General features: G+C 39.4%; 1 protein-coding gene across 1 annotated transcript; it reads left to right on the plus strand.

The window, feature by feature from the left end:
• The first annotated feature begins 111 nt into the window (after nt 1-111).
• sgk3 (serum/glucocorticoid regulated kinase family member 3) lies at nt 112-16,197 on the plus strand. The gene is made up of 17 exons (XM_080793967.1): nt 112-383; nt 5,282-5,470; nt 5,846-5,932; nt 6,029-6,101; nt 7,416-7,491; nt 7,712-7,787; nt 8,182-8,231; nt 8,692-8,749; nt 9,548-9,631; nt 9,727-9,858; nt 12,270-12,382; nt 12,750-12,786; nt 13,220-13,306; nt 13,639-13,734; nt 14,661-14,816; nt 15,030-15,119; nt 15,254-16,197. Exons 2-17 carry the CDS (start codon nt 5,393-5,395, stop codon nt 15,422-15,424), a joined length of 1,464 nt encoding a protein of 487 aa, XP_080650093.1. The 5' UTR covers nt 112-383; nt 5,282-5,392; the 3' UTR covers nt 15,425-16,197.
• Nucleotides 16,198-16,520: the final 323 nt, after the last annotated feature.

A 16,520-nucleotide genomic window follows, 5' to 3' on the forward strand; every position in this document is an offset into this window, starting at 1 on the left:
CACACACACACACACACACGTCGCCAACAGAGTACCAGTAGATGTCACTGTTTGATTGTTTTTTGCTTCCTCAATGTTTTCATTCTTCTGCAAACTACAAGCGCGTCTCTCTGTGTGGGTCCCGTGACAAATTTCATTGGAACTTCTTGTCTTGATGTTTCCTGCTTTACAGACAGTTGAGTTGACAGAAGCGTATGAGTGACAAAAGACAAAAGACAGTACAGTCTGTGCTTTTTGAAGACTTGAAGAGGAGGGTGATTATCTAAAAGAAGAATTGAGTTCTGAAGAAGAAAGTAATCGTAACAATTCGGTTGCTTTTATGAGTTTAGACCGATTTCCCAATGTGCAACAACTTTGCCACCATGAAAACCACATGAAATAAGGTAAGTTAGATTGGTTATTATCTTGCAAACACGCAGCATGGTCCCACATCGTAAGCTATCGAACTTAGTATACTGTAATTAAGTTACTGCTGTCCTCGACAACATACTTTTGAAGTTGTGATGCTTGGTTAGCTGGTTTAAAGAATCACAGAGCAACATGGCTGCATTACGTAACGTTTTTTTGGCTTCATCATGCCTTGAATTGAAAAGTTACAACGGTTAAGGGACAACGGTTGGATAAAGGTTTGCTAGATTAGGTTAATGCAGCAGCAGAACATGTCACACGCGACTATCTCAAGAGTTAGAAGAGAACTAGTAGTTTATTTAGTATTTAGAGCTCGCAATTTCCTCGTGTGTGTGTGTGTGTGTGTGTGTGTGTGTGTGTTCAAACTGCTCATTTTGTTCCCATCAGCGGTGGTACAGGACATTTTCCCATAATACACGTGATATGCTTGAGGTTCAGCAAACGTTTGACTACACTCACTACAGTATGAATCTTGCCTCCTGTTAGGAACAAGTCATCATTCCACAAAGTATCATTTCATGTCACCGCCCTCTAATCCATTCTTATATATCCCACTCACTCCCTGGTAGGCTATGTCCCACAGTCATTGGGTGATTTGTTTAAAAACAAAATATTTGGGTGTATATATATATTTATATTTGGGCAAATATGGTATCTATGGGCTAGATATGGGTATCTATTTTTTATTTATTTTTAAGTTGTGAGACCAGACCATGATGTTATAAGATAAGATGTAATTTGAGCACTGCACACAAATGTAGGCCTGCCTATTTATTTTCTTTGGGAAACAAAACAAAATAAATTGCATGGTGGATTATCTGGTTGTCATACAGTATAGCTTGTACATAAAATTGTGTCCTACATTGGCAAATGGCGATACCTCAAAGTATATCAACAAGCACTTAGGTATCTTGACATTACGTAGGTCCAATGCATATCAATCGGCATAATCTTGCATGAAAATGTCATATCTGATACTGTGATTTCAGGTTTTGTGCTATTATAATGTACTGTATCTTTTGTGGAAGAGATAAAATATTTACAGCATAATATCTCATCAGATTACACCTCTACACCTGACCTATGTCAGCGTCTGAGAGTTAAGATGAGCTGAAGCTTGCTGATTGCTCAGATGTGCAAGTTGTCTTTTTAAGCATTAAACTACCAGACAGACACTTGCATGCATTAGGACTCACACTTCCCCTGTTACAGTTCCTTTTATCTGATGGAAAATGGTCTCAACTCTAAATCACACGTCAGCTCAGTTAGACACATTTTGACATCTAACCTGTGTTTGAGTTAGATACTGTAAATGTTTTAGTTACACATATTATAGTTTTTGTTTAGTTTTTTGCCAATATCGAGTACCATATGATTTCAGAGTATAATCAGCAGAATATACAGGACAGTAATCTCCTTGTCCGTTCACATGCCTGCAGGATTATTGTTGGTCACCCTCACTCTTCTAACAATTCATGGCCGTGTGCCTTTGCATTTGGCAGTGTATGCATGCAAGCCTGACTGAGCTTTCACTTGCTGTTCATTGTTGGCCAAGCTAGCCAACTTTGGTTAACAAGCCAGACGTTTTTTTGTGCATTGTTGTTTCTCTTTTTTGTTACACACACGTGCACGCATGCGTGCACACCTATAGTTGTCTACACGCACGCACTCACACACACACACACACACACACACACACACACACACACACACACACACACACACACACACACACACACACACACAGTCTCACAGACACAAACACAGACAATGGTGTCCAACATCCTCTTGAGGATGTCCATTTGAACTAAGCAGGAAGAATGCTATTTTTGATCCTGTGTGTAGTAGCTAGCCCAGCATATTTGTGCCTGTCCGAACCAGTTATTTCATGTTGATGACTGTTGGCCTTAAGCCAGCCCTAGGCTATTGCATATACAGTACATTGAAAGTGTGAGAGTTATTCTACCTTGTTGCACAATAAATGAATAAAAACTGAAACTGAACTGTGGATTTACGGCAAAGTTGATTGTACCAGATAGTGGGTGTGGCAACGTACAACATTCCAAAGGAATGAGTAGCAGCCTTTAGTTATGGTTGTAGTTTATTTCCCTTTTGAACGAAGGTATTTGTGGAATGTTAAAAAGCGGGTCCTACCCAGCGACATTTAACCTAACCATGTGGCATATGCACACACAGATGAATGATACAGTGTAGGAGACTATATTTGTTTCACTGGAGGCATTGTTGGCTGGTAAATTCCATGTTCATTAACCGATCATATTCTACTAGCCAACAATTATTGTGTTTTTAATACAAAAGGTTTCTGTTGTGTTCAATGTTGCATTGGTAGATAAGGCAAACTTCACCAGCCACAAGCCAAATGTGCTGGCATGTGGCTAGGGTTTTTCAATACATAATTTTCATTCAAGTCTAACAAGTTTTTGATTGTATGTTAGTTAGCATAGCTATTTAGTGACTGTTAGTTTGTGCTTGTTGATGTATTGGAGGGAGGGAGAGAGAGAGAATGAAAGTATGCGAGACAGCGAGAGACTATCAATGAAGAGGGCATTGACGGTCTCTCTGATTGCACTTGTTGCATTTTAAAGAGGGTTTGTCTCTTGCGTTTTCCCCTGCACAACGTGAGCAGCATGAGATCACTACCATCAGGGTGCATTCAGGAGGATCAACCAGGAGCCGTTTTCCCTGGGCACAGTTGGCAGCGTGTTACGAGAGAACCATGGGCAGAGGAGCGAGCAACTATAATGGTCGTAGTCTGAAAAAAAGAAGAAAAAGAATACTGAACAAACCATGCTGACCTCACTATCATCAAACAATGGTCAAAGTCAGGGCAGCAGACAAAGAGCTTTGTTGTAACAGGAAAAAAATAATGACATAACAAAGGAAAATTTCAAATCTGGATTTTATCTGGAACACATTGCTTACATTAGTGTATAATCTTCCTATACATTGCATGTCCAGAGTTCACTTTTCTGATGAGTTCAGAATCAGAACTACTGGGTTAAAGTAGCTCATACAGTTGTAATGACTGCAAATATTACTCTTTCAGGAATTAAGGTAGCTCTGGTCCATAGCGTTGGACAGAGCTATCTACACACAAATCTCTTTGGCACAAAATAGCAGTTCTATATGCTCACACAACGTGTCACGTTTTAGATCGGCTATTTTTGGTAAATGTTCCCCAGAATAGGGATGCTGGGGTTCAAACAAAGGGTTAAAAGGCGTGCGTGTGGGTACATGCATGCATGTGTTGTTGCTGCTAGTAATATAAGTAGCAAAGTATTAAAGTACAGAATTGCTCTGATGGAGGCTTTTAATATTGCCGCCCATCTAATATTATACTGACACCATTGTGGTGGTAGACTACCTCTTTACAATGTGGCTATACAAGAGGCTAAAAGTCTATGATTGAGAGTGTGTGTGTGCGTGTGCGTAGCTATAATCTCTCAAACTGGTAGTACTGTCACCACCAGGCTGAAGGCACGGGGAGAGAGTATGTTTTGCACTCCGTCCGTGTGTCCGTCCGTCCGTTACCAGCTAATCTCCAGCTCCGTTGGCCCGATCCATGCCAAACTTTGCATACACACTCCCTAGATGCCAACGATGAACCTCTGCCAATTTTCCAGAACGGCCTCTTATAGCACCACCAGGAGGCCGACTTATGTAAAACATTTTTTTTGCTATTACTCCTCCAGATTTTGTCAAAAAAATCCCGCAAATCGTTGTAACTCTATAGTCATGTGCTCAAGACGGATCTGTCTGATATTTCATATTCCATCCTAATTGGCTAACATTGGCTTTCAAAGTTTGCAGGACTGGCCTCAAATCATGAACACAGCGTGCAATTTACGCGAAATCTTTCACACACTTCCCTACTAGGCTGAGGAATATATCCCACCCTTTTCACATTGGCCTGTTCCGTATACCATTTTTGGAACAAAATGCCTCAAATCATCCAATTTGCCATCAAAGGCATAAGAACAAATGGCACCCTTTTCACATTGGCCTATTATAGCGCCACCGGGAGGCCACAACCTGACCTGCCCTGGTGGAGACCTGTGCCTCTACATCGCCTAATCGCAATTATTTGAGATAATCACAATTACTTGAGATAAATCGCAATTACTTAATTACTTTTGCATAATTGTTCATCTGTATGCCTCCCTGCTTGACACTCGGCATCAAGGGTTGGATTGGGGGTAAGTCCCTGCGACATACTAGCGTCATGTCGAGGGGGTGTACTTGTACATCAAGCTGCCTCACGCTACAGAAACAGGAGATAGGCTCCTGCCCTATGGGCCTCATGGCTCGGCAAGGCTACTTACTTACTTACTACTACTACTTCACACGTTTCACAGATTTTCAAACATTTTGTGAGTTTATGTCAGCGCACTGAGCATCATGATTGTGACAGGTGAGAGCCACATGGCCAGTAGGCTACAATTTTCTTGATTTGATACTTTTTGATTTTTATTAAATATAATATTTAAGCACATTTTGCAATAATAGAACATTATATTTAAAATCTGACAGATGAAGATACGAAATCAGAGAGAAAGAGAATCTGTGAGGTAGAGGGAGAATGGGTTGTACGTGCCTGGTGTGAGTGTTTTATGTTTGTGAAACACCTCCAGAAAGCGCAGGGAAGCTGCCTCTCTCTCTGTTAGCTTGGTTTGTGTGTGCATGTGACATGCATGTGTGTTGACGTTGACTCATGGTCAGGATGTGGCAGGTTTAAATGTTGCTTAGTGGGCACTGGGCAGACAGACTGCGTTTCAAATTCCTATGTAAGAAACAATTCGTTCTCTTGTTGGGGTCCTTATTAACAACGGCTTATATTTTTCCTTTTTGGCAGAGCCTGCATGACGATGGTCCAGTTGTCTGGATGAGGTCTATCCTGGAAGGCTGCTAAAGCACTGGACCCTCTGCAACCTCTCAACACTTTGAACTACCGAAAGCCACCATAATGGAGGAGGTGGCCAACTGCCCCAATGTCAGCATTCCCTGCTACAATGAGCAGAGAGATAAGAAGAAGCGTTACACGGTGAGTTCAGAATTCTGCGAGTCAAGTTGCAAGCCAGTTGAGTCAAAAAGGTTTAGCTGGATTCCCAACTACGGACTAGTCGGACTACCAGTGTTTAATCATAGATTTGTCTGTTTGACCACAAGCATAGTAGCATACCATACCACCAACGACACAATGCAACTCCTTGCAACAAAACCGTTTTAAGGTCATGCCACACCAATGCAACTGCTTGCAACTGCCATTGGGGATAATGGTTTCATGCAACTATTCGCAACTGTTTGGTTGCAAGGAGTTCCATGGCGAAACATTGGTGCGGTTTGAGTTGTGTCACCATAGCAATAGATACTACTGTGGCAAGTTTATGCTAACGTGAGCTGTGCTCCCTTTTTTCAGGTTTACAAAGTGATGGTATGTGTCGGACATGGTCGTGAATGGTTTGTCTTCAGGCGATATGCAGAGTTTGATAAACTCTACAACACAGTGAGTTGTGCAGCGATAATCTTAATCACACACTTTATTTGTATTTTATGTACATGGACTTTTGTATAAAAATATGACTATTTCCCCCCTATGCAGTTAAGGAAGCAGTTTCCTTCTATGAACTTGAAAATCCCTGCCAAGAGAATATTTGGGGACAACTTTGACCCAGGTAAGTAAAGTGTTTTCACACTGTGCTCTTAACACTCTTTCTAAAACATATATACTCATTAAGCAAACTAATTTGATCATGTTATATTGTAGGTTAGGTTATTTAAGATTTGAGACGCCAGATTACTTTTTATCGACTTCAGCTCGGCTTTTAACACCATACATCCAGATATTCTGTTGCGTAAATTGGCTCAGTTAAATGTGAACCCCTTTATAATTAAATGGTATTTTTCTTTTCTCTCTAGTAGACCACAGAGGGTGAGATTTAACTCGGTGTTCTCAGAGGAGACACTGAGTAGTACAGGGGTGCCTCAAGGAACAGTCAGTTCCTCTTTTCTGTTTACCTTGTATACGGACGACTGTGTCAGCTCACATCCAAATCAATTTGTTATCAAGTTCTCCGATGACACTGTGATACTTAGTCTGCTCAAGAGTGATAATAACATCCTCAGCCATACAGAGGGAGTAAACAAGTTTATAGAGTGGTGTGATCTACACCATCTGAAAATAAATGTAAACAAAACAGAGGAGGTCATAGTAGACCCCAGGTCCATAGGAGACCACAGTATAATTAGTGTCCATGACCATAACATCAAACAGGTCCCCTCATATAAATATCTGGGAGTACAGATCGATGAGGACCTGAACTGGCACACGCATGTTACAACACTGTGTTCTAAGATACACCAACGTCTACACTTTCTCAGGAGACTTAGGCTTTTTGGAGTCAGTAGAAATATCATGTTGACCTTTTACAGAGCTAGTATAGAGTCAATCCTAAGATACGGTATATCCAGCTGGTTTGGTAATCTAACTGTGAAATACAAGTCTCAAGTAAATAGGCTAGCAAACATGGCTGGGAAGATCATGGGCATGTCCACCCCACCCATCACTCCCCAGACCATCTTTGAACAAGCAGTGGTGAGACAGGCTCGGAATATTGTATCTGACCCCTTGCATGTACTGTACCGAGAGTACGAACTAATGCCATCCGGTAGGAGGTATAGAACTCCACGATGTGTATATAATAGATTTAAACACTCTTTTGTTCCCCTGTCAACTAAAATGCTCAATCAGGGATTGCTATAGTTGCACTTTGTCAAGGGAATGTGTGCAATATCTCTGTTTTGTGTATGTTGGTGTTTCATGGTGTCTTTTATTTTCGTATGTGAACGTGTCTGTTATTTGTATGCAGCTGTGACTCTGTCTCCAAGACAAATTTCTCCCAAGGGAGACAAATAAAGATAACCTTGAACCTTGAGACCATGCCCAAATGCATTAAAGCAATTCTTATCGATGCCCATTTGTCCTACAGAGTTCATCAAGCAAAGACGAACAGGGTTACATGAGTTTATCCAGCGGCTTGTCACGCATCCCCAGCTTTGCAACACGTAAGTATAATTTTACTCACTGCTACTTCATTAAATGACTGACTCCATCAAATCTACAGTCAATACTCCAATGGCCTGAGTCGCATCAGATCAAATTGGATCATCCATGTTTCATCTTGACATGAAGAAAAACTTGGTTCATCCAATGGAGCACTGCCATGTGGTAAAGTGATGTTCCAACATGTAAATGTGACTGCTCTGTACCCCTTTAACTCTGCAGCCCGGATGTGAGGGCCTTCCTACAGATGGACAAAACCCAAAACTTTTCAGATGGTTCTGAGGATGAGGATGACAAAGTAAGTGACTCGCCATGCAGACTTTGCACAAAGCTTTGGTTAGTAAAGAGGTAGTTTGATTGTTATTGTGTGTGTGTGTGTGTGTGTGTGTGTGTGTGTGTGTGTGTGTGTGTGTGTGTGTGTTAATTTGAGAAACCCAATTGTGTGAAATGTGTTTCAATTTGTTGCTTGTGATTGGACAAGTCTTGCAACTCAATTAGCCGGCATCAGCCGATGGGATGTTTCTCTGCAACATTCTAAAACTATGTTGTCGCAAATCTTTGATGGTCTGAACTAGGCCTTAATTGTAGTGTATAGCCTTGGCAATGGATGAGTGTTCACTGCTCCAAAGTACATGGCCTCCAGTCACACCATAGCCACTGATCTAGGTAATGTTTTCTCATATGTTTAACAGAACAACTCTACCTCCAGAAACATTAACCTGGGACCGTCTGGAAATCCACAGTAAGTTCTACGCAAATGTGCTTTAAAGAAAAGTCACTAACAATGCCTGCAATTGTTCTTTTTTAACCTCGTCACTGTCCTAGTCTTTTTTTCTTTTATTGACATTTTTGCGTTTCACCGGGGGCTGGGTGGGGGCTTCGGTCTCCCTAGGGGGAACGGGTGCCCCCCCATTCCATTTTTCTTAATTTTACTGATTACTCGATTTTAGTGTGACAATTTCTTTTTGTTCCTTTTCTTTTCTTTTTTGCACAAATTAAAAAAATAGCAAGTATAAAATATGTCTTATTCCTAAAATTACACTTTCCCAGTCATAATGGCTTAATTTAAACTACCGGTACACTATTCATTTTCCCCAGCAACCCAATCAGAATGAAAATACTTCGACTACTTAAATTCCCTGACTTGTGTTTTTCATGAATATATTTGTTTTAAAACAATAATTATTTTGTTTTTTTTCCAGTGCTAAGCCTACAGACTTTGATTTTCTAAAGGTCATCGGAAAAGGGAGTTTTGGAAAGGTATGTGTGTCATAAGGAATTGATTGAATACTTTACTAACAGTTTGTAAATAGTACAGTGGTATTATACACTGATGATATTGCATTTTGATATTGCATTTTATACAAAAAGCCACAAGGACTTGTTTGTAGGAAAAACAACAACTTAATATTTCACTTTCAATCTGGACTCCTGGAAGGATGAATAGTTTACTTTATTTAAATATAAAGCAGCTTTGTAACTGTTACAGGATCATCAGAGAAAAAAAATCTAATCATGCATTTTCAGGTTGGGATACCAATTTTATCCAATCAAGATGGAGAACGCAGTCAGAAAACAGATTAAACGGAAGTGGAATTGTGACACAAAGTCGTCAGAGAAACATACTCTCCTGATTGGCTGAAATGTTGTCACCTACCTGAAAATGTTTTTTCTGTACATGCCGGAGAGACCCTGTTATTCAACAAACACTCTATAGCAATGATTACTATCAGAATATAGCGATTTAACCTTTTAACAACAAACGTTTTGTACTTTTGTTTTAACCAGAAAATATCACTTACCCTGCCTTTTAATAATGTGGACAGAAACTTAATTAATTGAATGTATGTAGGTCAAGCAGCTACTTGAACCACTGCAGGTGATTTTGAGCATTTCATTGTGTCTGTTGGATAACACAGCAGTTTTACTTCTGCATGTAATGACCTCTCTGGGTGAGGAAGTGAGAGTCTCTTAACTGTTTAGCCACACTGCGTTATTGCATGTAGGCAACTATTGTCTGTGTAGTTGACACAGTGCTTTCTCTCCCCTGTGATGAAGGTTTTCCTTGCAAAGCGGAAACACGATGGAAAGTATTATGCTGTCAAAGTCCTACAAAAAAGGGTCATTCTCAACAGAAGAGAGGTAATTGTATGTACTCTATCCCCCTGACCCTAGCCATATACAATAGAAGTTTTTGCTGATGCTTAATAAATCACTTTTTCTTTTTCTTAAATTAGCAAAAACACATCATGGCAGAGCGCAACGTGCTGCTGAAGAATGTGAAACACCCCTTCTTGGTTGGGCTGCATTATTCCTTTCAGACTACAGACAAGTTATACTTTGTCTTGGATTTCATCAATGGTGGAGAAGTGAGTACTTTTATGAATGATGCACTCATGAAGCAATGAGTCACTGGGCCAGGAGAAACCCAGAATAGCAATAATACACACTGCTTCCATAGATAGAGAGAGATGCATGATGTTGAAGTAACATGTACTACAGTAGTGAGTAAACAAACAGGCCTATGAGTCTGAATTTAACCTAGATTGTTTGATGCATTAAACTACTATATTCTATACTATATATTTTGAATGTTACACATCTGTTGCAACTCATAATGTAATAACTGCTCATAATGTAATAAAAACATGAGCGCATAACGTAATAACAGATTTTTCTATAATGTAATAATGTAATAATGTGTTGCGTTAAGAACGCACACATGGCAGTTCATAATGTAATAATGGCCCATATTGGTGAGAAAAGTCTTACACTGTCATATTTATGAACTTTTATTATTATGAACTGCCACTCCCACATAACACATTATTACATTATAGAAAAATCTGTTATTACGTTATGCGCTCATGCGATTATTACATTATGAGTTTTTATTACATTTAAATTATTACATTATGAGCCCTTATTACATTATGAGCAGTTATTACATTATGAGTTGCTACACATATCTCTTTAATATTCTACTGTGGTCCTGGTTGAACACTGAAACCAGGATGCATTTCGTTACAGTAAAGCACTTTCCTCACCTCTCACACCTTGGAATAGTTAAGTTTGCATATGCCCTGAGTGTCAAGCCTGCAGTCCCGCTTGTGGGCGTTTTCCATGTAGCCTGGCATTGCCAGACTGATCACATGTTCCTGGAGGAACATGTGATCAGAGCCATTATATGAGGGTAGTACAAGTCCTGTCCACATTTTTAAATGATGAGTTTCCACCCACTTACACATTTGTTTTACTCCCCTGTACCACTCTGACTCCCCAGGCATCGTGTGCATGGTGTATGTATGGTGATAGCTACTCTGTTTGCTGAATCAAATAGCTTTTCAGTAGTGACACACTTTCATTGATCAAGTAGTGCGGTGGCATCCACACAAGCTAAGCATTTCTGAAGCTTAACCCATTCTGACCTGAGATCAGATTCATACGAGGTTTCCACTGGACACACACTGGTCTGATGAACCCATTCCGACCCGAGATCAGATTCTAAAAATGTCAGTCGTTCTTCGATTTTTCAAAAAATAGCAGACCTACAAGCTCGTAGCGCGCCACTCGGTGGCGCGCTATGAGCTTGTAGATCTGCTATTTTTCAATAGCTAAAGCATAACATGATGCCGACACCAAAACGGGTTCCCGTTCAGAATGGGTTAAGTGCAGACGAGATTTCTGCTGCTGTCTGAAGACGAAAAGGATCAGACACGCCACTGCTATATACAGACTGTGTAGCCGACGGAATCAGTTTAGTATGATGCATCATGCACCAATCCTTGGGCTGATTCCTGCGACTTGTCTACTGCTTGTGAATGACTCTTAAGTTTAGAAAAATACATTTTCCAAACAAAGAGAAACCATCTTTCCGATGCTAATTTAGAAAAGCGTTTATTGTGTTGCTTGAACAAATGCCTCTTTTGAGAAAAATCAGGGCCCAGCCTGGCCACCTCATCCTCAAAGGACTTGCAGATAGATCTCATTCACACACATGCATGTGCGCACACACTCTACACTCTACTCTCTTTGTTATCAACTCTTATTTGGATCAGTGCGTAATAATTGCATTTTTATCTTCCTCTCAAACACACACACGCACAGACGGACAGGTCAAGCGTGACCAACCAGTCCCTTCTGTTTTGCAAAGTTGTTACCACACGTTTCAATGCCAGCCTACAGTATATGTAATATACTAATATGGTAATAAGGTAATATGGTACCTCGTGGATAAACAAAATACACCCCTTAGCCTCCAAGAAAGGTTTTTAACATGCAACTGTGTTATGACAGTGACACCGTGATGGCTGTGTATTCTTTCTTGCTCACAACTGGAATCTGTGAGCAGAATTTTCCACATTAGAATAAATACTTCCTGACCACTTGTCAGTGTTACTCTATGAAAATATTTATTGGCATATTTACACATACCATTGAAGCACTGGCAGAAACAAGGCATACAGTGAGAGAGAGAGAGAGAGAGAGGGGGGGGAGTGTGTGTACGTGCGTGCATCATCATTTGTCTGTAATGTAACATGTTAATGTGTTCCATCATGTGTGGCTGGGTATTAGACTTTTGCTCATTTAAGGTTGGCACAGTCTGGTAAATGCTTTCAAGCTGGCTGACTGTAATGCACTCATGAGGAGTTATTCTTATTCTTACTAGACAATGCAGGTCATGACTAATCACTTGATTTTATGAATCTTGATCATATGCTGGTAAAAAATATGTGTGCTTTGTTCTGTCTTGATCTAAATCGGCACCTTATTGTTTTAGCTATTCTTCCATCTTCAAAAAGAACGGACATTTCTGGAGCCCAGAGCAAAATTCTACATTGCTGAAATGGCAAGTGCACTTGGATATCTACACTCTCTCAATATTGTTTACAGGTACGTACGTGCATGTTTTCTCCAGCTTGTCTAGCTTGCCCCCCACAATAACATTATGAATGGCGAAGTTAAGATCCCTTGACAGTTACTCAGTAGTCCTACAAACAGAACCTGAAGAACTTTTAGATTTTTTTAGAGTTGCTTTTACTAGCCCTTAGCACTAATCCTTATTAAGTTATCTGTGCATGCAGTCATGTGTACAAATGTGAAATTGTAGTTTAACTAACATGTGAATGCAATTATCTGTCACAAGAGTAGCCTATGTCCTCATATTACCTTAACTAGTATCCTTGTGATGTGATTTGTTCCATCCTTTGTTACAAATTCCTAAATAAATACAGATATGTTTGTGTTTATATTGTTGCAGGGACTTAAAGCCAGAAAATATCCTTCTTGACTATGAAGTGAGTATTGGATTCAGTTTGCACATTTGAAAGTTTTAATTGATTTGGGGTCTGCACTCTGCTAGGAATTGTATACAGATTTGCTCAAACAATAATGGCTGCATATGATAGGTCTTCCTGTTTGTCTACCTAGCTACCTGCCGAATATACACTGCATAGACGTACATTTTCAGCCACCATCGAATGAACAAGTGTATCAGTCATTTACAGTTTCAGCCGAGTAGAATATGTGATTGGATTAGGCCTTACCCATGCTTTTCTTGGTATGCCTCATTGAGAAAGTGAGGGGGCAGTGACTGGTGGTGGCGGTGGCGGTGGGGGGTCTAACATGGCCAACATTCCATGGAAACAATAGATCCCTCAGTGCCCAGGATAATGAACAGCTTGTACGGCAGTCACGGTCTAAAAATGTGCCTGTCTCCTCTCTTTATAGGGACATATAGTTTTGACGGACTTTGGATTATGTAAGGAAGGCATCTCCCAGGCTGATACCACATCAACATTTTGTGGGACACCTGAGGTATCCGAGCATTCAGTTGTGTAGATATGTTGTCTGCCATTATTGTCAATGTTTTACACACAAGTCTCACCATCTGTGTCAAAGTTACAATTATTAACTAAGTCTTTGGAATAAAATGTGGTTAATAATCAGACAAGATCTAATTTACAGTATATTTTCTTGGAGCCATAATATGCACAGCATACTGTATGTTGCCTAAGGTTCTCCAGGATAATAAACTTAAACTAGTCATACTAATTCATAATTGTGAATTTCTGTTCTTTTTTCTTTTATTCAAAAGCAGATATGAAATCTTATGTTTTTATGCTTTTTTCCCCTCTCAATCATACAAGTATCTTGCTCCAGAGGTTCTGCGGAAGCAGCCCTATGACAACACTGTAGACTGGTGGTGCCTGGGCTCAGTGCTCTATGAAATGCTATTTGGCCTGGTGAGTTTTTCCTGTGTACCATCTCTTCATACTTATGAAACTGAATCACATACAGGACCATTTCACTTTGTGTTCGCCCACTTACACAAAAGACCTAAATCAACAGTTCAAGAGTAATAAGGAAGGATACAATATTAAAGAGCTTGATTATGTTCAGTGACAATATCGTTATCTGAATATGCAATGACTCATACAGTATGAAAAGCCATGAACAAGGAACAAGGCGGTTGCTATGCAAAGTTTTCAACAAGCTTTTTTTTTTAATTCAATTTTATCCCACGATTTTGCAACCCAGTTTTTTCACCCAGTGCCAATTATCTAATGTAATCCTGGGCGCTACACTTCCTCTGCCAGGAACAGGGGGACAGCGGACTGACCTCATGCCTCCTTCTATGCATCTAGGCACTGTGCCCCGTTTTCAACAAGCTTTGTCAGTGTCAAGCTCTGCCTGTCCTCCTTTGCTGTTTATCATAATAGGGCATAGAAATATTACAAAATCTCATTAAACCACACCTTTATGCTATTTGAAGATTTTAAACTATACATTTCTGATGCCTATCATAAAAGCAATTGACAGACTGACAGACATGTTCATCAATGTCATCTTTCAGCAGCTTGGCGTTTTGTCCCTTTAAGATGGACTTTTCCACAGAGAAATTCTGTGGAGTAATTCTCTCCTCCATAATTAAGTCTTCACCTTACATTCTGTTGTGTGTGAAAGATATGCCACAGAGTGATATAGAACTGTACAAAGATGTTCGATTAATAGCTAATACCATGGTACACACTAAAGCAGCATCTTTTTTGTTGTTGAAAATGAGTTATGTTATTGCTTGAAGCCTTGATAATGTTTCTTTTGACCACAAAACTGCCAGTTACTCCCACATACATACACATATACAGTTTGTGTCTCTTTCATTTTCCAGCCTCCATTCTACAGCAGGGACACACATGAGATGTATGACAACATACTCCACAAGCCTCTGACCATGCGCCCTGGCGCGTCCAGCACAGCCTGGTCTCTCCTCCAGGCACTGCTGGAAAAAGATGGTGCTCACAGACTCGGATCCAGAGATGACTTTGTAAGTGATGTTTCTTGCTGCACATCCACTTGTCTTTGTTGAATGGAGTCTGTCTTCTTCTCCACAAAGCTTTCCCCATATTTTCAATTTGTCTCCCTCTGGTGGATAATCTATAAACGCACACTAGTCAATACTTATTGTCAATACTTCAATACTACTGGCCTGCTTACTGACAAATAAAAACTTATGTTTAATTATTATTATTATTTTCAGAATGAGATCAAAGCACACAATTTCTTTTCCTCCATCAACTGGGATGACTTGGAACAGAAGAAAATCCCTCCTCCATTCACACCAAATGTGGTAAATATGTCCTTTATATGTCATAATATCTCATATGGATAATTGCTTATAATCGTATATGCATGGCATGCCATATGTATTTTAATAATATGTTAACCTTCCCTTTTTTCCATCTTTTCCCTGTGCTTTCATAGAATGCTCCCTATGACATCACAAACTTTGACCCTGAGTTCACAGATGAGACAGTCCCCAACTCTGTCTGCTGGTCTCCTGAACATGCCATAGTCAATGCCAGTGTAATGGAGGCAGATGACGCCTTTCTGGGCTTTTCCTATGCACCACCTTCAGATGATTCCTTCTTATGAAACTTCCTCCCAAGCGTACTTGACTTGCCTTAACTTGTCTTGTTTTGATTAAAGGGAAGAATTTATACCATGGATTATTGGATTAACCCATTCAGAGAGACCAAAGTGAGCATTTGAGAAAACATAGCACTTACGAAAGAATTTGGCAAGAATGTGTATAAAAAAGTTTATTTTTTACCAAATTGTATTTATATAACAAATTGTATTTTTAAGAAATATGGACCACCTTTCTTTATTAATAACATATGCAACTTCATTGGTTGTTCCTAAAATGAGCATTTGTTGTGTGTATGTAGGGAGGGGGGTCTTCATGTAATTCTCTTGGTAAAATGAACACATTTTGTCAGTCAATATATAAAGTACATGTCTATGAAAGTAGATCTACTTTCAGGACATTAAATGTCACCACATATTTTGCATTGAGATGAACTGTAGAAAGTGTTCTTGTTGTATTTACTGTAAAGAGCTATAATATTCATTTAGAGTGAATTTAGCTTTCAGCTGGAAATTGGGAATACTTGAGGTCACTGTATATAGCATTATGGTTGACAGGTCAATGCATTTTCTGATATAAATGTACATAATATGTATTTCATATTTTTCATTGAACTTATGTCTTAGCAAATACTTACATCAATGTCATTTTGTTTACTGTGTTTATCCTTCATCTCACTTTAAAGTAACTCATTTATTGATCATGACAAATGTACAATAATTGCCAGGCAATCAAGAGTAGACTACTGCTGGGCAATATTAAACATAATATAAATTCAGTCTGGATTCATTTTGAGTTGTTTGTGTGATACAGAAAGATTACTTACAATAATATATTATAATTTATCATTTACTTTTATTAAATATATAGTGTAAGTGATTTTCTTTGGTTAAAATAAGGAGTCTCCAACTTTTTATTAAACAGAAAATGCATTTTCTGAAACTGCATGGGATACCAAGAACCCAGACAGGATACAGATTTGGAATTGCAATTGATGACTCCAAAATTGGAGCTGGAACTTTTTCTTTTATGGCTCAAATAGCTACTTGATTGGCTGAAATGTTGTCACCTACCTGAACATTTATTTTGTGTTTATTAAAG

This window comes from Protomyctophum bolini, assembly GCF_963924005.1.
Source record: "Protomyctophum bolini genome assembly, chromosome: 21".
Classification (NCBI taxonomy): domain Eukaryota; kingdom Metazoa; phylum Chordata; class Actinopteri; order Myctophiformes; family Myctophidae; genus Protomyctophum; species Protomyctophum bolini.

Bases quoted from the DNA above. Each gene is read 5' to 3' on its own strand.
- sgk3 (XM_080793967.1), top strand. From the start codon at position 5,393: ATGGAGGAGGTGGCCAACTGCCCCAATGTCAGCATTCCCTGCTACAAT. The intron at 6,102-7,415 runs GTAAGTAAAGTG...TTTGTCCTACAG, and splicing joins TGGGGACAACTTTGACCCAG to AGTTCATCAAGCAAAGACGA. The intron at 9,859-12,269 runs GTGAGTACTTTT...TTATTGTTTTAG, and splicing joins ATTTCATCAATGGTGGAGAA to CTATTCTTCCATCTTCAAAA.